Genomic DNA, 25,523 nt, shown 5'->3' with positions numbered 1-25,523 from the left:
TGTATTGTTCCTCTACGGCCTGTACTGTTTTACACCTCGAAGCTAACCATTCTTCTGTTGTATTTCTCTTCCCTATTTCATTAAGTTGTTGCCTTAATACCAACTTTCATATTTTCAATAACCTTTGATTTTTAACATATCCAATGCCCATTAATTTAATTTCTTCAGTTCCTTCAGTGTTAATCAGCAGCTCATAACCAGTAAAGTGTGGCCAGAATCACCATTTTCAACTGGAAATATTTTACAATTTAAAATATAGTTTCAAAATATATGTTTTTACCTTTATATAATTATTTTAAACCTTCTATTATTTCCTGTTATTTTCCAGACATACAACATTTGTTCATGATTCGTAAACCAAGTGTGAAATTGTTGGTCTGTCCAAAATTCTATCTGCTAGTTTCCCTTTTCATTTTTTCCTCAGCCCTGAAATTATTTTGTCTTCCCTTTGTTTTCCTACGTAGTTACCTGACACTGGTACTTCAACAAAAGGAAAAAATATTAAAAATGGTAATATGGTTACCGTCATCACAACAAATATTAACAGTTAATTCATTTCATCCACTGCACTGCGTGGAATGATGTTGCAGCACCTCAGTTATAAACTTGAATGACAATGCGTAGATTTTCTAAGGACATTGATTTGGTACAATCATTTCAGGCTATAAAATCTAACTCAAAATATGACCATGTTAAAAGTATGAGTGACTGTTCATTATAATTATACATTTTGTGTTCATTGAATTTTGGACACAACAAATGTGACACTTTCAAGCTCAAAGTATTGTAACATACATAATGTGTACCTAAAATCATATTGATATGTAGGTTAGAGCATTATGCAAAATTGCAAATTATTCAGTTTCTCATTTTCCTTCGTTGAGAGGAACAATTGAGGAGAGTGGAGAGTTTCAAATATGTAGGAAGTCTGATACAGGAAGATGGAAAAAACTACAGAGAAATAAACGAGCGGGGGAGAAAAGCAGAAGCATTTCGGAAGAGTGTCAGAAACATGATATGGAACAAGGATGTACCCCAAATCAGTAAAAAGGTTATATACCGGTCATGCTACGTACCAATCATGACATTTGCATCAGAAACCTGGGTTATGAAAGGAAGAGAGAAAAGCAAAGTACAAGCTAGTGATATGAAATTCTTGAGAAACAGTATTGGAGTGACAAAGATAGACAGGTTAAGAAATGAGAGGATCAGTGAGCTAATGAAGGTGGAACCATTACAGGAGGAGATAGAGAAATCAAGGCTGAGATGGTATGGACATGGTAAGAGAATATTGGAGAAGAGGATACCCAGGAGGATACACGAGATAAAACTGGACGGAAAGAGACCGCCGGCCAGAGTGGCCGCGCGGTTCTAGGCACTACAGTCCGGAGCCGAGCGACCGCTACGGTCGCAGGTTCGAATCCTGCCTCGGGCATGGATGTGTGTGATGTCCTTAGGTTAGTTAGGTTTAATTAGTTCTAAGTTCTAGGCGACTGATGACCTCAGAAGTTAAGTCCCATAGTGCTCAGAGCCATTTGAACCAAGCCATTGTTGGAAAGAGACCAAGAGGAAGACCGAGAGACAGATGGCTGAAAGGAGTAGAGGAATGCGTCCAGAAGAAAGGAGAAGACTGGACCAAGGTGAAGACAGACAGATGGTGGCAAGACAGAAGATGATGGGGAGGCCTATGTTCCATACAGACTCGGCCAGAGGCTGGAAACTGTCCCAGATGATGAGAGAGTGAAGCAGCACACTGATTAAGGCTTTGAACTCATATGTGGAAGGAGCAGTGCTTTACAATGTATTGATGACATAATTTTTGTTGAAGAACAGGAAATGTTCATTGATTAAAGATTAGATATTCTTAAAGGAAGAAATTAGACAAAATGTTAAATTGTAAATTCTTAAATGCAATGTATTGATTCTTTTCATTTCATTTTAGGCTTTATTCTCCGTGCACTGGTTATCCTCGTCAGTTGGTCCTGTTTCTGATGAGATCTAGTCACTCTATCTAGTAGAGCTTTCTATGACTGATACTATATTGTCCCATGATTTGGTCTGTTTGTGGGTGTTAGAGTATAGTTTATTTACAACATCTAATTCTTTATTGTTAAATGTGTAAAAGAAATGAAAGACAGACAATCACCTATGGGTGACTAAGGTGTGTCTCATTGAAACATGTAGTAGAAATGAACTGGAGGTGGGTGAGAGAAAATGTCCACATTGTTGGGGGAGGGGGGAGGAAGAGTGATGAAAGAAGGCAGTACACAATCTGAAGCAGGGAAGAAATGGGGACAGAAGAACAGAAGAGAGCAGGGGAAAGGGAAGGTGAGGCACTAGGAAACAAGTTAGTGTAGTTTTAGGCCAAGGGGATTGTGTGAGCATAGGATATGCTGTAGAAAGAATTCTCACCACCATAGTTCAGATAAAGTAATGCTGGAAGAGAGTATCCAAATGGCTTGTGTAGTGAAGCAACTGTTGAACTTTTTTGTGGTGTGGTGCATAGCAGTAGACAGTTGGTTACATGTCATAGCCACATTGAATGCTGCACATTAATTTCAGCACGGCTAATATATAACAGGCTGCTTTCACTTGTGGCTCTGCCTTTTATAGGGTAGGAAGCACCCATGATTAAACTGCAGTAGAAAGTGATGGGTGGTGGGTGGGTGTAGGGTGTGTGGGACACGTCTTACACATGGGTCACTCACAAGGGAATGGCCCATGGGGTGCAGAATTGGGAGCAGGATAGAAATAGGGATGGACAAGTACCCAGAAAATTTGGATGATTTATTCAAGAGAAAGAGCTTCACAAATAGAGCAAGTGGTGGTCTCACTCTGGACTGTAAGCAAGCAGTTATTTGACTTGGTATTGAGGGATAGAGTTGTTGTATGTCATTCTGAGGAATATCATGCAAAATTCTGTCGAGTTGGTGCATTAAATTGTCAAAATCCTGAGCTGCTGGGAGAGCCCTACCCCGAATGCTGCAAATGTTCCCTTGCTGGCCAAGGTAGTTTTTGGGAAGCACAAACACAAGCATTTGAAACTCTTGTCGTATGTATGTGGACTTTATCTTGCTGGAATGTAAGCCTAGGATGGCTTGCCATGAAGGGCAACAAAATGGTGCATAGAATATTGTCGACTTACCACTGTGCTGTAAGGGTGCCGTGGATTGACAAGTGAAGGGGTCCTGCTGTGAAAAGAAATGACACCCCAGACCATCATTCCTCATTGTTGAACCTTATGGCAGGTGACAGTGAGGCTGGTATCCCACCACTGTCCATCACATCTTCAGGCAAGTCTTTACAGGTCATTGAGGCTCAGTTAGAAGCAGGGTTGAAGACTGACGACTCCTGCTTGGAATTGAGGCCTGATAACCAGCAAAGTTGTGTGTGGAGATGCCCTGGACAGTGGTGGGATACCAATCCAATTCTCGCCCACCATATGGCCTGACAACGAAGAGTAATGGCCTCAGGAGCCATTTCTTTTCACTGCAGGACTCCTTTGGTTGTTATTCACAGCACTGTTACAGCATAGCAATATGTTAACAATATTCTATGCCTCATTTTGTTGCCCTTTGTTGAAGCAATCTTGGGCTTAATTTCAGCAAGGCAGGGCCTGCCCACAAACAGGTAGAGTTTCTACTGCTTGTTGTCATGCTTGCCGAACCCTACATTGGCCAGAAAGATCGCCAGATTTCTCCCCAATTGAGGACATTTGAAGCATTATGGGTAGGTCCATCCAACCAACTCGGGATTGTTACAATCTAATGCGCCAATCGGACAGAATTTTGCATGATGTCCCTCAGAATGACATCCAACAACTCTGTCCCTCCAGTGCCAAATCAAACAACTGCTTGCATAAGGTCAAGAAGGAGACCACCCCATTACTGACTTACTCAATTCGTGAAGCTCTCTCTCTTGAATATACACTCGTGGAAATGGAAAAAAGAACACATTGACACTGGTGTGTCAGACCCACCATACTTGCTCCGGACACTGCGAGAGGGCTGTACAAGCAATGATCACACGCACGGCACAGCGGACACACCAGGAACCGCGGTGTTGGCCGTCGAATGGCGCTAGCTGCGCAGCATTTGTGCACCGCCGCCGTCAGTGTCAGCCAGTTTGCCGTGGCATACGGAGCTCCATCGCAGTCTTTAACACTGGTAGCATGCCGCGACAGCGTGGACGTGAACCGTATGTGCAGTTGACGGACTTTGAGCGAGGGCGTATAGTGGGCATGCGGGAGGCCGGGTGGACGTACCGCCGAATTGCTCAACACGTGGGGCGTGAGGTCTCCACAGTACATCGATGTTGTCGCCAGTGGTCGGCGGAAGGTGCACGTGCCCGTCGACCTGGGACCGGACCGCAGCGACGCACGGATGCATGCCAAGACCGTAGGATCCTACGCAGTGCCGTATGGGACCGCACCGCCACTTCCCAGCAAATTAGGGACACTGTTGCTCCTGGGGTATCGGCGAGGACCATTCGCAACCGTCTCCATGAAGCTGGGCTACGGTCCCGCACACCGTTAGGCCGTCTTCCGCTCACGCCCCAACATCGTGCAGCCCGCCTCCAGTGGTGTCGCGACAGGCGTGAATGGAGGGACGAATGGAGACGTGTCGTCTTCAGCGATGAGAGTCGCTTCTGCCTTGGTGCCAATGATGGTCGTATGCGTGTTTGGCGCCGTGCAGGTGAGCGCCACAATCAGGACTGCATACGACCGAGGCACACAGGGCCAACACCCGGCATCATGGTGTGGGGAGCGATCTCCTACACTGGCCGTACACCACTGGTGATCGTCGAGGGGACACTGAATAGTGCACGGTACATCCAAACCATCATCGAACCCATCGTTCTACCATTCCTAGACCGGCAAGGGAACTTGCTGTTCCAACAGGACAATGCACGTCCGCATGTATCCCGTGCCACCCAACATGCTCTAGAAGGTGTAAGTCAACTACCCTGGCCAGCAAGATCTCCGGATCTGTCCTCATTGAGCATGTTTGATACTGGATGAAGCGTCGTCTCACGCGGTCTGCACGTCCAGCACGAACGCTGATCCAACTGAGGCGCCAGGTGGAAATGGCATGGCAAGCCGTTCCACAGGACTACATCCAGCATCTCTACGATCGTCTCCATGGGAGAATAGCAGCCTGCATTGCTGCGAAAGGTGGATATACACTGTACTAGTGCCGACATTGTGCATGCTCTGTTGCCTGTGTCTATGTGCCTGTGGTTCTGTCAGTGTGATCATGTGATGTATCTGACCCCAGGAATGTGTCAATACAGTTTCCCCTTCCTGGGACAATGAATTCACGGTGTTCTTATTTCAATTTCCAGGAGTGTATATCATCCAATTTTTCTGTAATTGTAATCATTTTTTTGTCTGTACATGTACTTCATATCTACCAATTCTGTCACATTCAGATAATTTCTGAGACAGACAGATAGTGAGTGTTCTGTAGGCAGGGTTGCCGGCGGAACTCAACAGATGTAGTTGAAAAGCAGGTGAAAGATGTGGTTGAGCTTTGCAACACCAGGGTGATGATACTGAGTGAGTGATCAGTGGAGTTCTCATCAGTGGCTGATTAACAGGCTTACTGGTGTCAGTGGACCCAGCCCAGATTTTGCCTAATTCAATATATAAAATCACATTCAAACCAAATGATTGCTTTCACCCTGAACCTTTTAAAGTAGAACTTTAATTCAGTTAACATCTCTTCGCACTTGGTTATCTTACAGACACACTTTTAGATCATGATACTACCTGAGAATATTCTGAAATAGTTTGTATGATAAATACTGAATACATTTTCTGCCTGATTGGTCGTTACATTGACATCACTGATACAAGATCAGACTAATTACAGAACATGTGGCAGATAAGAGTGAGTCCTCTTCCCTGCGCACTGAGCAACTTGGTGCCGTGGTTAAAACAGTGGATTTCCTATGGGAGGAGTAGGCTTGGAATTCCCTCCTTGCAATATAGATTTAGGTAGGCCTACCTCACTCACTGTGATGGCCAGCATGGCTCCTGTAAAGAGGGCTCAGTCAGTTTCCTTCCTCTCCTTGGCCATTCCAAGGTTGCACTCTGTCTCTAATAACTGTGTTAATAATGAGAAGTTGGTCCCCAATCTTCCTTTTTCTTCTTTCTGTACACTGCTATTAGGATGTGACACTAATTTAGTGATAAATCTTGTCTGTAACTCTTAGGAAAGAGGGAGTGTGAGTATATGCAACAAGAAAATCCACAGTTCAAGAATACTTTCATGGATAGATACTCTACATTCAATTAAGGGGAGTTAGAATGGAAAAAAAAAAATTTCATATTTTTGTATTCTCATCTCATTTTTTAAATATAATCTACACCAGATGAAAATGTTAAAATTTTTATGCGCATTACTTCAAGACCGAATAAAATTGGCAATTTTTTATATAGACGGCTGTGGATTGCTGTGTTATAAAGGTTAAATATTGGTCATGTCCAGAAGAAGATGGGCACCAGGTTGAAGAAGTTGATGATTGATGAACTACAGCAGTATTATGGGACAGCCATTAGAAATAATACTGAGGATTTGTTGAAAATGAAGCAGGCAATATGGGCTACCTTCTTCCACAGACTGTCAGCTGATGAAAAACCAGTACACCACCTTTGCCCTCCTGGACCTGATTCATGGTGCAATTACTGCAATGCCCAGTACCCAAATACTTCATACAGCCATAAACATTCCATCCCAGCAGCAGTCATGGATATTGTAAAACCTATTTACAGAGACCTGGCAAATCCTGAATTACTGAAGAAGTGTCTGCATGGTCAGACTCAAAATCCCAATGAGTTGTTCAATCATCTTATATGGACTCGCTTGCCAAAAACTGTTTTTGTTGGAATGAAATCACTAAAGTAGGGGGTCAGTGATGCTGTTATTGCTTTTAATTATGGCAACATTGGTAGGGTGAAAGTGCTACAGCATATGGGAATTAAAACTGCATCAGAGAACTTGAATGGATGGACAAGGTTCACATTGATAAAGCAGAGTATCCAGCACAGCTGGCCACTAAGGAGTCTAGAAAGAAGAAAAAACTTGGAAAAAGATCAAGATGATGATATACAGTATGATGCAGGGTGCTTCTGAGTGATGAAAAATAAAAAATTAAGCATATATTGAGTGAGTTACAGTCATTTGGAACTTTGGAAGCCGTTCCTGAAAATTTACATTTTCTGTTGCTTTTTCCCTAAATCTCAGAAACCACTTCGAGTAGAGTATCCAAATTATCAGGGAGTAATAACATATATGTCCTGAGTCTACTGAACTAAAAAAACAACATAATGTTACGTATAATTAAAATTATTTCGGATAACATACAAAAAAGTACACACAATTTTTAACCATGTAATTAAAAAATTGTATTTCTGAAAGCAGTGACTGAAATGCAATTATTGTAGTTCGGTAAACTCAGAACATACAGTTTAATGTCTTGTAAAAGTTTCAGGTCAATGACTACAGTGGTTCCTGAAATACAGGGAAGCCAAGTCACTAAGTTTAACATTGTTGGGATAGGGCGTTCCAACTCCCCTTAACTTTCAAAATGGTCTACAGATTTTCTGATATTGACAATGAACTATCATTTTCTGTGAATGTGGTATTGTTAGCTCTAGTAATACAAAACTTCAGGTGTTTCTCAGAGATGTAATATGAGACTCTTGCGGTTCGATTCACATTTACTAAAAGAGAAATCTGGTGAAATTGCTTAGGGGACTTGACAAACAATTGCCAAATAAAATACCGTCTCTTTGATTAATTAATGGCAGTGGCGGTCATTTTTTTGTCAGTCACCACACATGTGCAGAGTGTGGTAAAACTCTGGAATATGTAAAGAAAGCTTCATATCACCTTGCTGATATCCATATATTGAATCACTTGTGAAAGATAATGGAAAGCCGTGGGAACTGTGTAAGGTTAACATATTAATATTTTTCTAAAGGAAATTATTTCACTTTTATACTTTAACATTTTTTCTTTGTTTTGCAGCTGTAACTTATTAAACTGATAGTTCGGTAATTTTCACATGTGTCAACACCTGCTTTTTTTGGGATTGGAATTATTATATTCTTCTTTTAGTCTGAGGGTATTTCGCCCGCCTGTCTCGTACATCTTGCTCACCAGATGGTAGAGTGGAAGTGCAAAATGACTAAGCAGGGATGGCTAGAGGACAAATGTAAAGATGTAGCAGCTTATCTCACTAGGGGTAAGATAGATACTGCCTACAGGAAAATTAGAGAGACCTTTGGAGAAAAGAGAGCCACTTGCATGAATATCGAGATTAGATGGAAACCCAGTTCTAAGCAAAGAAGGGAAAGCAGAAAGATGGAAGGAGTATATAGAGGGTCTATACAAGGGCGATGTACTTGAGGACACTATTATGGAAATGGTAGAAGATGTAGATGAAAATGAAATGGGAGATACAATACTGCGTGAAGAGTTTGACAGAGCACTGAAAGACCTGAGTCGAAACAAGGCCCCGGGAGTAGACAACATTCCATTGGAACTACTGACGGCCTTGGGAGAGCCAGTCCTGACAAAACTCTACCATCTGGTGAGCAAGATGTATGAGACAGGTGAAATACCCTCGGACTTCAAGAAGAATATAATACTTTCAATCCCAAAGAAAGCGGGTGTTGCCAGATGTGAAAATTACTGAACTATCAGTGTAATAAGTCACAGCTGCAAAATACTAATGTGAATTCTTTACAGACGAATGGAAAAACTGGTAGAAGCCGACCTCGGTGAAGATCAGTTTGGATTCCGCAGAAATGTTGGAACACGTGTGTCAACATGTATGACTTATCTTAGAAAATAGATTAAGGAAAGGCAAACCTACATTTTTAGCATTTGTAGACTTAGAGAAAGCTTTTGACAATGTTGACTGGAATACTCTCCTTCAAATTCTAATGGTGGCAGGGGTAAAATACAGGGAGCGAAAGGCTATTTACAATTTGTACAGAAACCAGATGGCAGTTGTAAGAGTCAAGGGGCATGAAAGGGAAGCAGTGATTGGGAAGGGAGGGAGACAGGGTTGTAGCCTCTCCCCCATGTTACTCAATCTGTATATTGAGCAAGCAGTAAAGGAAACAAAAGAAAAATTTGGAGTAGGTATTAAAATCCAGGGAGAAGAAATAAAAACTTCAAGGTAATTGTAATTCTGTCAGGGACAGTAAAGGACTTGGAAGAGCAGTTGAATGGAATGGACAGTGTCTTGAAAGGAGGATATAAGATGAACATCAACAAAAGTAAAACAAGGATAATGGAATGTAGTCGAATTAAGTCGGGTGATGCTGAGGGAATTAGATTAGGAAATGAGACACTTAAAGTAGTAAAGGAGTTTTGCTATTTGGGGAGCAAAATAACTGATGATGGTCGAAGTAGAGAGGATATAAAATGTAGACTGGCAATGGCAAGGAAAGCTTTTCTGAAGGATAGAAATTTGTTAACATCGAATATAGATTTAAGTGTTTGAAAGTCGTTTCTGAAAGTATTTGTATGGAAGTGAAACATGGGCGATAAATAGTTTGTACAAGAAGAGAATAGAAGCTTTCGAAATGTGGTGCTACAGAAGAATGCTGAAGATTAGATGGATAGATCACATTACTAATGAGGAGGTATTGAATAGAATTGGGGAGAAGAGAAGTTTGTGGCACAACTTGACAAGAAGAAGGGACTGGTTGGTAGGACATATTCTGAGGCATCAAGGGATCACAAATTTAGCATTGGAGGGCAGCGTAGAGGGTAAAAATTGTAGAGGGAGACCAAGAGATGAGTAAACTAAACAGATTCAGAAGGATGTAGGTTGCACTAAGTACTGGGAGATGAAGAAGCTTGCACAGGCTAGAGTAGCATGGAGAGCTGCATCAAACCAGTCTCAGGACTAAAGACCACAACAACAACAGTGGTACTGGCGGGGGGTCACAAACAACATATTAAAAATTCTGACTGGTAGGGTGGGGGGAGGGGCTGTAGTTCTGGGTTTTCTTGATAACCACAGCATCCAGCGAAAATGTTCCCAGTACAAGTTTAAACTACATCACATTTCCCACAAAAAAAAAAAAAAAAAGATCCAATTCATTTTTTTCTCTGAGACTAATAGCTTTTGCTTTGCAGCAGATGCGAAAATCACAGGTTATTGGGTATAATGTTTTAGTGGTATTAAATTGTTGTCAGTTGTTAAATGAAATGGGTTAAGAACAACTCTGTGTATCTTTTCTTGGTGCAGTAGAGCCACTTTACTGAGTAAATTGTGTTCTGGGAATGTAACAGGGTGGAACGGCTAGAATGGAGGTTAGAAGCTTTGAGGGAAGGTAGGTCGCCAGATTGTGGGCATGCATGTCCCTCCTTCATAGGTCAGCAAAATAAAGAGCAAGCAGACAGTTCCCCATTCTCTCTGCTTCATTATTTTGAATTCCTGCTGCAAATAATCAGAGTACACCATTTGTTTGTTACATATTTTTACGGGCTTCAAAAAGTAGCGACTGCAGAAATGGATAGGAACTTTGATGGCTGTGTACAGATGCGAGCTGATTTGGCGACCCTTCGCTCACAGCTCCAGGCTGTGTTGGCTTCCGTCATACAGCTTGAGGCTGCTGCCAAGAAGCATCACAATGGGGGATCGGACACTGGTATGTGAGGGATGTCGAGCAAATCCTACATGTCCCCCGATCGGTCCACTGCTGTGGCCACTCGAGGTACTGCCTGCACTGAGGTTGACCCTCACCCATGGTCGAGTGGGAGATCATTCCAAAGTCTGGCAGGCAGCGAAAAATATATGAGGGGCCGATTGTAGGGCCTCCCCGGTTCATTTGACGAACAAGTTTTGGGCTTTATCTGTAGCTGACAAAGTCTCTGAGCCGCATGCAGTTGTCCACCCTGTTCCAGAGGAAGCTTCTTGGCCCGCAAGCTCTGGACATTCGCAGAGGGTGGGTTTACTGGCAGTTGGGAGCTCCAATGTTAGGCGTATGATGGGGCCCCTTAGGAACATGGCTGCCAAGAAGGGGAATGAAGGCAGTGTGCACTCTGTGTGCATACCGGGGGAGTCATTCTGGATGTGGAAAGAGTGCTTCCGGATGCTATGAAGAACACAGGGTGCAGCCAACTGCAGGTGGTGACTCATGTCGGTACCGATGACATGTCACATTGGATCAGAGGAGATTCTCTCTGGTTTCCTGTGGCTAGCGGAAATGGTAAAGGCTGCCAGTCTTGCTTCCGAGATTAAGGCAGAGCTCACTATCTGTACAATAGTCGATAGAACCAACTCTGGTCCTTTGGAGCAGAGCCGAGAGGAGGGTCTGAATCAGAGGTTCAAGCGGTTCTGTGACTGTGTAGGTTGCAGATTCCTTGACTTGCACCATCGGGTGGTGAGTTTCCAGGTTCTGCTTAATACGTCAGGAGTCCACTACACACAGGAGGTGGTAACATACGTAGCGGGGGCTGTGTGGAAGGGACTGGGCGGTTTTTTTTTTTAGGTTGGAAGATCTCAGGGAACCACAGAAAGGGTGTCAGTCTAAAAGGGGACAGATAAAATGCAGTAAGGTAGTTGTAGAAACAATGGGTATTGTAATCGTTAATTGTCATAGCTGTGTTGGGAAAGAACCAAAGTTCCAAGCGCTAATAGAAAGCACTGAAGCTCAAATAGTTATAGGTACAGAAAGCAGGAAATAAGTTCAGCTGAAATTTTTTCAAACGATCTAAAAGTGTTCAGAAAGGATAGATTAAATACGTTGGTGGTGGAGTATTTATTGCTTTCAGAAGTAGTTTGCCTTGTAGTGAAATTGAAGTAGGTAGTTCCTGTGAAATAGTATAGGTAGAGGTTGTACCTGACAATCGGACTAAACTATTAATTTGATGCTTTTATCGACCCCCCCCCCCCCCCCCGACTTAGAAGATACAGTTGCTGAACAGTTCAAAGAAAACTTGAGTTTCACTTCAAACTGATACAATTACAGTGGGTGGTGACTTCAATCTACCCTCGATATGCTGGAAAAATTATATGTTTAAAGCCGGTGGCAGGCATAAAACGTCATCCAAAATTGTACTAAATGCTTTCTAAGAAAATTATTTTGAACAATTAGTTCAATGAGCTCACTTGAAGCGTAAATGGTTGCGAAAGCATACTTGACCTCTTAGCAACAAATAATCCTGGACAAATAGTGAGTATCGTGACGAATACTGGGATTAGCAACCACAAGGCAGTTGCTGCTAGGCTGAAGACCATAACACCCACAACCATAAAAAAGGAACACAAAATATATCTATTTAAAAAAGCTGATAAAAATGGTCTTATTGCATTGTTAAGAGACAGTCTTCACTCCTTCCGATCTGATCATGTAAGTGTAGAAAAGTTGTGGAATGATTTCAGAGAGATAATATCGACAGCAGTTGAGAGATATATACCACATAAATTAATAATTGATGGTACTGATCCCCCATGGTACACATAACGGGACAGATCGCTGTTCCAGAAGTAGCGAAAAAAGCATGCCAAATTTAAAAGAATGCAATATCCCCAAGACTGGCAAAGTTTTGCAGTAGTTCGAAATAAAGGGCGTACTGTAGTGCGAGATGCTTTTAATAATTTCCACAACAAAAATCTGGCAGAAAACCCAAAGAATTCTGGTCATACACAAAGCACACCAGTGGCAAGATGCAATGAATACCTTCACTGTGTGATATCAACAGTGATGTCAGTGGCACTAAAGCAGAGTTATTAAACACGGTTTTCAGAAACTCCTTCACCAAAGAAGACAAAGTAAATATTCCTGTATTCCAATCAAGAACAACTGCCAAGATGAGAAACATAGAAGTAGATATCCTCAGTGAAACAAAGCAGCTTAAATCACGTAATAAAAGCCGAGGTCTCCTGTCCAGATCGTATACCAGTCAGGTTCCTCTCAGATTATGCTGATACAATAGCTCCATATTTAGCAGTTATATACAACCGCTTGCTCACAGAAAGATCCGTACCTAAAGACTGGAAAATTACTCAAGTCACACCAATACCCAAAAAGGGAAGTAGGAGCAATTCACTGAATTACAGGCCCATATCACTAATGTCAATTTGCAATAGGATTTTGGAACAAATACTGTTTTTGAACATTATGAAGTACGTAGAAGAAAACAATTTACTGACACACAGTCTGCATGGATTCAGAAAATATCATTCTTGCAAAACACAACTAGCTCTTTATGAAGTAATGAGCACTATCGACAGGGGATGTCAGATTGATTCCATATTTTTAGATTTCCAGAAGGCTTTCGACACCGCTCCTCACAAGTGTCTTCTAACCAAACTGCATGTCTATGAAATATCGCCTCAGTTGTCTGACTGGATTCATGATTTCCTGTCAGAAAGTTCACAGTTTGTAGTAATAGATGGAAAGTCTTCAAGTAAAACAGAAGTAATATCCGGCGTTCTCCAAGGAAGTGTTGTAGGCACTATGTTGTTCCTGATCTATATTAACGCCATAGGAGATAATCTGAGTAGCCGTCTCAGATTGTTTGCACATGATGTTGTCATTTACTGTCTTGTAAAGTCATCAGATGACCAAAACGAATTGCAAAATTATTTAGATAAGATATCTTATGGTGCGAAAAGTGACAATCGACCCTGAATAAAAAAAGGTGTCAAGTTATTCACATGAGTACTAAAAGAAATCTGCTAAATTTCTGTTATGCAATAAGTCACATAAATCTGAAGGCTGTAAATTCAACTAAATACTTAGGGATTACAATTACAAATAACCTAAATTGGAACGATCACATAGATAATGTTGTGGATACAGCAAACCAAAGACTGTGATTCATTGGCAGAACACTTAGAAGGTGAACAGGTCTACAAAAGAGACTGCTTGCACCACGCTTGTCTGCCCTATTCTGTAGTATTGTTGTATGGTGTGGGATCTGCATCAGGTGGGACTGATGGATGACATTGAAAAAGTACAAACAAGGGCAGCTCATTTTGTATTATAGCAAACTTACCACACCCCCACAGTGTATCTTGCAGTTTGGATGTCAATATGTTTTTTGGAAAAGGGCTGATCTCATTTAAATCTAGAACAGTAATCTTCTATAATGGATCACTTTACTTTTGTTTAGATATCTGAAGTTCCATAACTCTATACGGACTGCTTCTGTTACAGAGGGAACCAGTTTGATCGTCTGGACCTCTTCAGGCATTGGGAGAGTGGAGGCTGGGGTGATGAACTTGATACCCTTAAGCTGCAAAAAGTATTTCAGCCATTGATAGTGGAGTCAATGAAATCAAAATTGTGTTACACTTGGGTCAGGCTCTTCAGTGTAGTAGACAGTTGACAGCTCCAGCTGTTGATCTTTTTTTACATAATAGCTCATTTAACAATTGCAAATAAATACTCATGTAATAAACTGAAAATAACTGTACTATATGAATGTGTAGCCAACAGCCTTCCCACAGTGGTAACATGGGTTCCCATCAGATCACTGAAGTTGAACGCTGTCGGGTTGGGCTAGCACTTGGATGGGTGACCATCTGGTCTGCCGAGTGCTGTTGGCAAGCTGGGTGCACTCAGCCCATATGAGGCAAACTGAGGAGCTACTTAATTGAGAAGAAGTGGCTCCAGTCGTGTAAACTGACATACAGCCAGGAGAGCGGTGTGCTGACACAAGTCCCTCCATATCGGCATCCAGTGACGCCTGTGGTCTGAGGATGACATGGCGGTCGGTTGATACTGGTACTATTGGGCCTTCCAAGGCCTGTTGGGATGGATTTTAGTTTAGTTTATATAAATGTGTACTCAGCGAAGTTACTTTGTCAGCTCACATGAAAGGACTGGATAGGAAATGCTGGGGAGGTATAGTGTGTTCGTAAACTGAAAAGTGAGCTGCACTCATCGTGGGGAAGTTGCCTTCCCAGAAGAATGCTACAACCCCCTCACAAAATGACTAAGAATCGCTTTCCTTGTAGCACTGTAGAACAGTGCACAGAGATTTACATACTTACACGTTTCTTACATTTGTCTTATTAGTAATTCATATCTCTATTCCATTTAGTGTTAACACACTTTATGGAAGATGAACACCTCCTTTGAGAGTGTCTTGCACATTATGTCACCGGTGATTCCTAAGGCAAGCTGTTGAAGGGTTGAAATAATTTTGTGAATGAAATAACAGAATTTCAGAGACTTTACTGATCTCGTGAAGATATCATGATATGAATTCAAAGTAGGCTGGGGCGGCAGTGAGAATTTGGATCAAGGAGGGAGGCATGCCACGGTAATCCATACTGTTGTGCGAACCATTGTGCCGAGATGGCTTAGTGGGTAACACACCTGCCTTGTAAGGAGGAGACCGGGGTTCAGGTCACAGCCTTGGTACAAATTTTCACTAACTGCTTCAGTATATATACATAAAAAAATGTGAAACACACTGTGATTGGTTTTTCAAACAATGGAACATCCATGATGGAATGTACCATTATTATGAGAAGGAAAGTTGCTACCCGCCATATAGTGGAGATGACACACACACACACACACACACACACACACACACACACACACACACACCTCACACATAAGACTGCAGTCTCAGGCAACTGGCAGTGTGGTATCAGTTGCTTGAGACTGCAGTCATGTGTGTGAGTTGTGTTTGGATGTGTGCATCTATTGTTGATGAAGGCCTTAATGGCTGAAAGCTTTAATTGTGAGAGTCTTTTTGTTGTGCCTGTCTGTGACTCAGCACCTCCACTATATGGTGAGTAGCAACTTTCCTTCTCATAATATTGTAATTGCTTTTTGTGCTCTTTATTTTGCAGACTTACAAGGGAGGTACGTAACTGCATTCCAGCGACCTATCTTCCCTCACGCTTCTAACTGCCTTACACTTCTGCTGCATTTAGATGTTGTATAAACATTTAATATTAGTTTCCAATATACATTAATTTTATACCATTAAAACACTGTTTTTAGTAATATGTGATTTTTTTGTCCATCCTCAGCAATGCGAAAACTATTAGTCCTAAAGAAAAAATGAATAGGACCTTTTTTGTGGAAAATTAATATACAGGGTGCTTCAAAAAGAATACCACAACTTTAGGAATTTAAAACTCTGCAACGACAAAAGGCAGAGCTAAGCACTATCTGTCGGCGAATTAAGGGAGCTATAAAGTTTCATTTAGTTGTACATTTGTTCACTTGAGGCGCTGTTGACTAGGCGTCAGCGTCAGTTGATGCTAAGATGGCGACTGCTTAACAGAAAGCTTTTTGTGTTATTGAGTACGGCAGAAGTGAATCGACGACAGTTGTTCAGCGTGCATTTCGAACGAAGTATGGTGTTAAACCTCCTGATAGGTGGTGTATTAAACGTTGGTATAAACAGTTTACAGATAATGGGTGTTTGTGCAAAGGGAAAAGTTCTGGACGGCCGAGAACGAGTGATGAAAATGTAGCACGCATCCAGCAAGCATTTGTTCGCAGCCCAGGAAAATTAACTCGCAGAGCTAGCAGAGAGCTGCAAATTCCACAATCAACTGTATGGAGAGTCCTACGAAAAAGGTTAGTTATGAAACCTGAACGTCAACTACCCGAGGCGATGGATTGGCCGCCAGGCAGCCCGTGACAGAGCACTTCATGACTGGCCTCCAAGAAGCCCTGTTCTTACCCCCTGCGATTTTTTCTTATGGGGGTGTGTTAAGGATATGGTGTTTCGGCCACCTCTCCCAGCCACCATTGATGATTTGAAATGAGAAATAACAGCAGCTATCCAAACTGTTACGCCTGATATGCTACAGAGAGTGTGGAACGAGTTGGAGTATCGGGTTGATATTGCTCGTGTGTCTGGAGGGGGCCATATTGAACATCTCTGAGCTTGTTTTTGAGTGAAAAAAACCTTTTTAAATACTCTTTGTAATGATGTATAACAGAAGGTTATATTATGTTTCTTTCATTAAATACACATTTTTAAAGTTGTGGTATTCTTTTTGAATCACCCTGTAGTTCAATTTTGTGCTAGAAAACGTGCTAGAAGCTATGGTTTTTCAGGTAGTGAAAAAAAAGTGATCTTTAAGTACCCACACTCACAGACCACTGGTCAGTATTTTCAAAAAGTTATTCATTACATCCATCACCACCACTGTGCAAAATACTTCCAACTGCACATCCAGTTGAACCCGCTTACCGTATTACTGTATTCAAGATTCTCTCTCTCTCTCTCTCTCTCTCTCACTCACTCTCCAGTTTTTATCCCCTAACTCCCCCTCCCCACCTGCTCCTTCCATTATCAAATTAACTATTCCTTGATGCCTCAGGATGCATCCTATTGTCTGATCCATTATTTTAGTAAAGTTGTGCCACAAATTGCTTGTTTCCACAATTCAGTTCAGTACAGCCACATTTGTTATCCAGTCTAACCGTGTAATCTTCAACATTTTTCTATAGCACCACTTTCAAAAACTTGTATTCTGTCCTTGCCTGAACTGCGTATTGTCCTATTGTCCATGTTTCGCTTCCCTACATGGTTACACTCCATACCAGTTCATTCAGAAAAGACTTGCTGACAGTTGAGTTGTTAATTGTTGTTAACAAATTCCTCTTTTTCAGAAATACTTTCCTAACTATTGCCAGTCTGCATAGTATATCCTCTCTAGTTCTTGCATCATCAGTATTTTCCTGCCTAAATAATAAAACCTCATATACTACTTTTAATGCCTCATTTCCTAATCTGATTACTTCAGCATCAGCTGATTTAATTTGACTACCTTCGAATTGCCTTGTTTTATTTTTGTTGATACTCATAAGATCTTTCTTCAAATGCTCTTCAAAGTCCTTTGCCGTCTCTGTCGGAATTACATTGTCATCTATAAATCTCAAAGTTTTTGTTCCTTCTTCCTGAACTTGTAACTTCCTTTCCAAATATCTCTTTGGTCATAGAAATGATCAGCATTTTCCACAAAAATACACAACACAAAGTTTAAACTTTCACTTTTTAGCTGCGTTTTATCAGTTTTAATTGTGGTTATAATATTGTGAAAAGGAAAGTTGCCACTCACCAGTAGTGGAGATGCTGAGTCACAGATAGTCACAACAAAAAGACTCTCATAAATACAGCTTTCGGCCAGTAAGGCCTTCGTCAAAATTAGACAACAAAAACGCACATACACACTGAAGCAAATGCAACTCATAAACAAATGACTGCAGTCTCAGGCATCTGAGGGCGTGTGCGTGTTTGTCATCTAATTTTGACGAATGACTTACTGGCCGAAAGCTATATTTGTGATAGTGTTTTTGTTGTGCCTATCTGACTCAGCGTCTCCACTATATGGTGAGCGACAACTTTCGTTTTCATAATATTGTTACATTTCATCCTGGATTTTCCATTGCTTAATTTCAGTTTGTGTTCTGTGAATTCTCAGGTCTTAAGATACATAATTAAGTTATTGGCCGTATAATCTATTTTCTATGTTTTTGCCATCGTTTTATTCTCAAGTTGCATATATTTAAGTTGAAATGTATTTTGGTTATTAATCTGTTCAGTGTGAAGTTTTGTCTTTGTTAATTTTTATCATGTGGAGGTAGTTTGTTTCCTTCACTCCTCTATCTTCAAATGGAGCCAAGGAAAGTTGCTTTACAGTAAAAAGGATAGTATGTTGAAGATAGTTATTAAAACTTATAGATGAATGAACACTGTGAGAATAATTAAAATATTAAATTTAAAATTCGGAATTAGTAGTTCTGTATTTGCAAACCCATGTGTAAACTGCAGTCTATTTCATGTTATGTTGATTGTAAGACATTGAGCTACATGAGAAATGTTAACATCGTTCCTGATGTATGTTGTGGCACTGCAGAATATGGATTGCAGGGAAAAATCAGAACAATGATTATTATCAAATTCATCTCCTGTTATTCACTGTGCATGTACCAGTCATATTGTATGCACATTCACATTTGATCAGTGGTATAGTACATATCTCTCTCTCATATATATATATATATATATATATATATATATATATATATATATATATATATATATGAGAGAGAGAGAGATATGTACTATATGTACTATATGTACTATATGTATTACTTGTAAGTTCATAATGTTGCAAGTTGCTTTCTGGGTTAACAATGGCAATGGAATCTAGGAAAAGGACAAGGAAAACAAAATAATGTGGTAATAGATCAACTAAGACTGCATGTACCAAGACTTTTCACTGGATATGTGCAGACCACATTTAATGCCAATATATGCATCAAGTAAATTTGGGAGTTGACTTCCAAATTACATCTAAAACTCCTTGTAGTTATTTGCTGAAAATACATATTTTCAGGAACCACCCTTTGACAATTTTGATCACTGTTTCCAGTATAATGTCCGCACCCTAAACAAAACAGATTCAAAAACCTGAAACAGTATCCTGTGGATAAAAGCTAATTTGTTAGAGATTTTTTTCCATTATGCTTGAGGATAGTATTGTAGCAGACAAGGTGGTGTCCTTCTGCTGGGTGCCAGGTCATGTAGGAATATGGGGCAATGAACAGGCCGATCGGGCTGCCAAGGAGGCTTGCAGAGAACAGGATGTGGTCCAGTGTCCTATTCCCTTGAAGTCTGTCATCTCTGCACTCCACAGGAAGTGCATGGAGTTGTGGGAGGAAGAATGGCTGGCGGTGACAGCCAATAAACTGCAGTTGGTGAAGTCAACAACTCGGCCGTGGCGTTCCTCCTGCCGGTCACTCAGTCGGGAAGAAGTGACCCTCACACGTCTTCGGATCGGACACTGTCCTCTCACACGTAGCTTTTTACTACGGCGGGAGGATCCTCCATTTTGTGATGCCTGTGGTGTGCACATCTCTGTCCGCCACATTTTAACAGACTGCATTTTATACCGTGATGCAAGGTCAGAAGCACAAGTTGATGGGGATCTGCCTTGTGTTTTAGCGAACGATGAGACGTGTGTGTCTAGGGTTTTAAAGTTTTTTGATGTGTCTGGACTCTGGCCTAAACTTTTAGGCTGGAGGTTTTAGTGTATTGCAGAGTGGCTGACTCCTCCCTTTTTTCCTTGCGGTCAGCCAGCAACTTCCATCTGCTATATTGTTTTAGCTCCCTTTCCCACTTTCTTCCTGTGTTGTCCATGTTTTACTGCTGACGACGTGCTTCGTCCCACGCTTCAGTGTGGGTAGGCACATATTTTTCAAACCTTGTAACCTGTGTTTTGTGTTCTGTTTTATCTTACTGTTCTGAGTCTTTTCTTGACACCTGTCTCACTATGTTACTGAGCGGGCGCTGAAGACCTTGCTGTCGTGCGCCCAAAAACCCTCTACTACTACTACTACTACTACTGTAGCAAACAAGGTTTCTAACATTCCATCTGCCTGGTGCATATAGTGTTGTACTCCATCCTGATTCCACTTCAGTCCCACCATTGAAAGAGCGCGGTGGAATCATTTTAGTGTTGATCACCACAGCAATGTGAAGGTATGTCTCATGGAACAGATAAAAACAAAATTTCCATGAGTGACAGAAGTAAAAATGGAATGAAGGGAAACTATAGAGTTCTGTATACAAGTTGATGTTACTGTTTTATTTGTTGCAGACTGTATTTGAGTTCTCACTTGGCTGAACAGTATGCAAAAGAAACTTTCTCTTGTGCCTTAGGGCAGAGCAGACACTTTATGCTGCCAGTTAAATTTGCAAAATATTGGTTCATTTACACAGACAGTACACCAGAACAGAATTATTTCTGTACACACAGATAAAACTGTATTTCAGAATTATGTGAATGTGTCTCAACCCTTACTATCCTCTCAAGCAGTGTAGTGAAGTACTTTATCAATGTTTATGTATCATATCTGTGCCACTTAAAGGATTTGCTTCCACCATATCTGCATATTTTCAAGTGTGTGTTACAACAAGTATTGCAAAACTTAGTTCTACATTTTTCTTGAATGTTGCTTCAATAGTTGGTATTTGTGTGTCTTTTTTCTTTCTTCTCTTAAATATCTTACTGTATTTGTTTTTGCTCTGTGGTGCCTCAGTGGTGTGCTTGTTTAGCTTAACTAGTAATTCAGTTTGCAAAAAATTATATTCTTGTTGCCCCCTCTCCCCCCCTCTCCCCCCCTCTCGCCCATTACGATATAAAGAGAGGTTCCATTAATCATGAATACTTCGTCTGTTTCAGGGTGCATTCTGTCTGCTGATAAATGGTGGCGGTCAGTGCACGCGTTCTGGACAATTCAGTGAGTATTTGTCGCCAATGGCTTCTGGGAAAAGTACTGGAAGTATTGGCAGTGCATCGTCATCTTCAACTCCACAGCGTTCTCGACCTACAAAACGTCAGCATTCAGTGGTGCTAAACGGTGTTGGCGGCTCATTTGAGGATAAAAGTAGTGATTATTTGTGTCCAGTCTGCTTCGAGCTGATTGAGGAGGCGCATATCACAAGGTGTGGACACACCTTCTGCTACAGGTGCATATCAAAGTCAGTTGAATCCTGCGGACGCTGCCCAAAATGTGGGTTTTCTCTTAGCAGTCGTGAACAAGTGTTCCCAAACTTTTTGTTGAATGAGCTGGTCTCAAAATACAAATCAAAAGTCATGGGAACATCAGAGGCTGGTTTAACACGTGACGCTTCAGGTGAAAGCCTTCTAGGTCCTGATGGGTTACGTGATTTTGTTGCTACAGAGTCACTGAACCTAACACTGCCAGATGTAAATGTTATTTTGGAAGTGCTGACACAGAGAAAACATTTATTAGAGGCGGAATCATGTGCAGCTCAAAACAAGCTTTTATATGAATTTCTCACACATTTACTGCAGCAGAAGGAAGAGCAGTTAAGTCAGCTTACACGGGAAGTTGCTCTTATTAAGCGGGATATAGGAGAAGTTGAGAACATCTTAAAAGAAGTCCACACCAAATGTCCCAAGTTGGAGAAAGAACCATCAGCTTCAGGCAGCACATTGGGTCTGAAAAAGGAATTGTCTTCTGAAGGCCCAGGGAAACTTAGCAAAGAAGAAAGCATGAGTGAAGCAATGGGTCCTGATGGATTTACTGGCAGCCAGAAGAACTTGGACAGCTCTGCAACAAGTCTGGCATTGCGCCGGAAACGTATGCATGCCCATTTTGATGATTTTGTTCAGTGCTATTTCAATTCAAGAGCCAAAGAACTTATGTTTGGTGGCAGTATGGACAAATCATTTGGAGGCAGTATGGACAAATCATTTGGAGGCAGTATGGACAAGTCATTTGGTGGTAGCATTGACAGAACAGCAATGCCATCATCAGAAAGCCAAGGTCTGAATGCGTTTAGAGAAAATTTAGTGAAATTTTCCCGGTATAATTCTTTACGGCCACTTGCAACCCTAAATTATTCAAGCGATATATTTAATAACTCCACAATTGTGTCTAGTATTGAATTTGATAAGGACAATGAGTTTTTTGCCATTGCCGGAGTCACAAAAAGAATAAAAGTATTTGATTATGGAGCTGTCATAAGAGACACAGTGGATATTCACTATCCATGTGTTGAAATGGTATCAAATTCAAAAATATCATGTGTAAGCTGGAATTCATACCACAAAAGCACTCTAGCGAGTAGTGATTATGAAGGAACAGTTACTGTGTGGGATGCTGTCAGTGGGCAGCGTGTTAAAACTTTCCAAGAGCATGAGAAAAGATGTTGGAGTGTAGACTTCAATGATGTCGATACCCGACTTATAGCATCAGGATCAGATGATGCAAGAGTGAAGCTGTGGTCACTAAACATTGACCGATCAGTAGCTTCCCTTGAAGCAAAAGCTAATGTTTGCTGTGTTAAGTTCAACCCTCGCAGCTCCTGCCATTTAGCATTTGGATCTGCTGACCATTGTGTACATTATTACGATCTGCGCAATATGAAGGAGCCGTTATCAGTTTTTAAAGGTCATCGCAAAGCTGTGTCATATGTTAAATTTCTCAACAAGGAAGAGATTGTATCTGCATCAACAGACAGTCAGTTGAAGATGTGGAATATTAATAATCCACATTGTCTGCGGTCATTTGTTGGTCATATTAATGAAAAGAATTTTGTAGGTCTAGCAACAGATGGAGATTATGTAGCTTGTGGTTCTGAAAATAACGCCTTGTATGTTTATTACAAAGGACTTACCAAACAGTTGTTCAGTTTTAAGTTTGATGCTGTTAAGAGTGTTTTGGAGAAGGATAGAAAAGAAGACGATGTTAATGAGTTTGTATCTGCTGTTTGTTGGAGACAGCATTCAAATATTGTTGTTGCTGCAAACAGTCAAGGTATCATAAAAATTTTGGAGCTAGTGTGAGGTGTACACAATTTTTAGTTCCTGAGGGTTTATTGTGTTGTACCTCATCCTTTTCAGGGGCAAGTGTTTTTGGTGCTTCCATTATTGGATAAATTAACATAGTCACATTTTGGAGGATCACTGTAAAATCCAGCGATTTGATATAATTTTGCTAGTCAGCATAAAACGAAGTAAGGAACCAGTGTACTTACAAACTTTTTAGGATGGGTGCAACTGTAAACCCGTACTCTGTGTACTACCCACACATATTGCTCAATTTTGATGTACTTTGCATAACTTGCCTCATGTTAATTAATGCATTAGTGTTTCGGCTGAAACCAGTAATTTCATACATATAGATATTTGCAAGAGGTTGGAAACCTTTTTGATTGTGTAGTTTTCACACTCTGTATTCGTTACCAAGCGTTCATTAATAATATTTTGGATGTAATCCATCAAACGTATCGTCTGGTGTATATGAACTTTAATATAGATTTTGAAATGTGTTCTATGTATTGTAGTGTGTATTTATTTCTTTGTGCATTTTGAGTTGTAGAAATATATTTATTTTATTACACATTTGTTGTCAATAATTCCTCAACCTGATACAAAGAACTTTTGTGTTTTGCATGGTTTATTTTGTGTGTTACCTTCAAGTGTCTTGCAAAGTCTGCTGCCTGCGCCCCCCCCCCCCCCCCCCTCCTCTCACTCTCTCAGCATTATCATGATTAATGGAATGTTTATTTTGCAGATTTATCACAGTTTCAAAAGTTATGCAAAAGATGTAGTGCTATGTATGTATTTCGGAATATCTAGATTTTTCTGCATTAAAATGTATGCGTCATTGTTTGCGATAAATACCATTGGTTTTTATAGATAAGCGATAAGGTGACTTGATAAGTTTTCGTTTATAATTACTTCATGCTGTAAGTTTTCTCTCTCTATCTCTCTCTCTCTCTCTCTTTCTCTCTCTCTCACACACACACACACACACACACACACACACACACAACACACACAATAAGTGCTTCACAGTGATTGTTACACCACACTATTTCAGCCATAGAATTTGTGCCATGATTGCTGTACTTTTTGCCATGATTGTTGTACTTTTTAAAGTAGTTCAGCAGAAATAAATGAAATGGTTGTGCACAACATTCTTAATTCTTATCTTAGTACATTTTTGTACTCTTCCAAAATGGTACAATTTTATCATCCTGCATATGTGGAATAAGGAAGCTTATTTGTAATACACAAATATTTGTTTCAAACTTTCTTCTTCTAGATGTTTATTGTATACAGTATTTTCCTTGAAATAAAGTAATTGCATCTAGCTCTCCCCAACATTGGTTCACACTGTTAAAACAGTGATTAAAATAATTATCTTTATGTGTTTGCTGAGATTGTAATTTGTAAAGTTAAGGTGTACACCGTTACTTTCTGTGTCTAATCTGGATAATACACATCAGCTGATTTGATCCTATGTATTTATTTAAACTTTTGGGTTAAGGTCCTCCATTTTCTTGAGTTTTTTTCCAAAGTTACTCTTCCAACTGAACAGTTGACTCATCTTAGAGCAACAGACAGTATGACACAAGTGAATACCGTGACGTAGCTTATCTCTAAGGGACCACTCTTTCACGACTTTCCACTTTGTATAATGCATTCGGACTTTATGATTTGCCCATACTTACTTCAAAATACATGCATCATTTAACTTACTATGCTTCGGTATTGTGTGATCTGAAGTCCGTGATACGTCTTAGTCCACCCAGGAATTTCCATTTTTGTATTGATTCCGTAGCTTTCCAATCTTATCTACCTTTTTTAGTAGACCATCAGTTTAACTATTTCTCACTCACTAAGCCTGAACACCACACATCATATAAATACAGAAAATTCAGAAAAAATGAATGTATTCATTTCTGTTTGCTGGGGAATCAGAAACAGATCAAAGAGACACACTATTTCCACCACACAGTTACACATGGTATGCCATAAAATCTGGCTTCAACACATTTTCAAACATTGTCATCATACCTTTGGATATTATCTTGAAATTTCTAATTAATGGCATATTTATTCATAATTGTTGAAAAATTTTAAAACATAGTCATAAATAGTGTGACATTCTCAGTTGCTAATATAGATGAAAACATTTCTGAAATTTTTGTCGTACAGTGGTTAAGTCACCGGACACACATCTT

At 40.5% G+C, this 25,523-nt stretch overlaps 1 protein-coding gene across 7 annotated transcripts in view; it reads left to right on the top strand.

Moving 5' to 3' along the window:
* Positions 1-23,893, top strand: part of LOC126262937 (E3 ubiquitin-protein ligase COP1-like) — a 45,563-nt gene extending 21,670 nt beyond the window's left edge. For all 7 annotated transcript variants that reach the window (XM_049959908.1, XM_049959901.1, XM_049959923.1 and 4 more), the window contains one exon: positions 21,205-23,893. In XM_049959908.1, coding sequence (XP_049815865.1) covers positions 21,280-23,337 — 2,058 coding nt within the window. In that variant the 5' untranslated portion in view covers positions 21,205-21,279 and the 3' untranslated portion in view covers positions 23,338-23,893. The remainder of the gene's footprint in view (positions 1-21,204) is intronic.
* Positions 23,894-25,523: the final 1,630 nt, after the last annotated feature.

The sequence above is a fragment of the Schistocerca nitens genome, chromosome 1 (assembly GCF_023898315.1).
Source record: "Schistocerca nitens isolate TAMUIC-IGC-003100 chromosome 1, iqSchNite1.1, whole genome shotgun sequence".
In the NCBI taxonomy this organism is placed as follows: domain Eukaryota; kingdom Metazoa; phylum Arthropoda; class Insecta; order Orthoptera; family Acrididae; genus Schistocerca; species Schistocerca nitens.
Note: the sequence above shows the minus strand (reverse complement) of the source record. Positions and strands in the feature narration are given on the sequence as shown.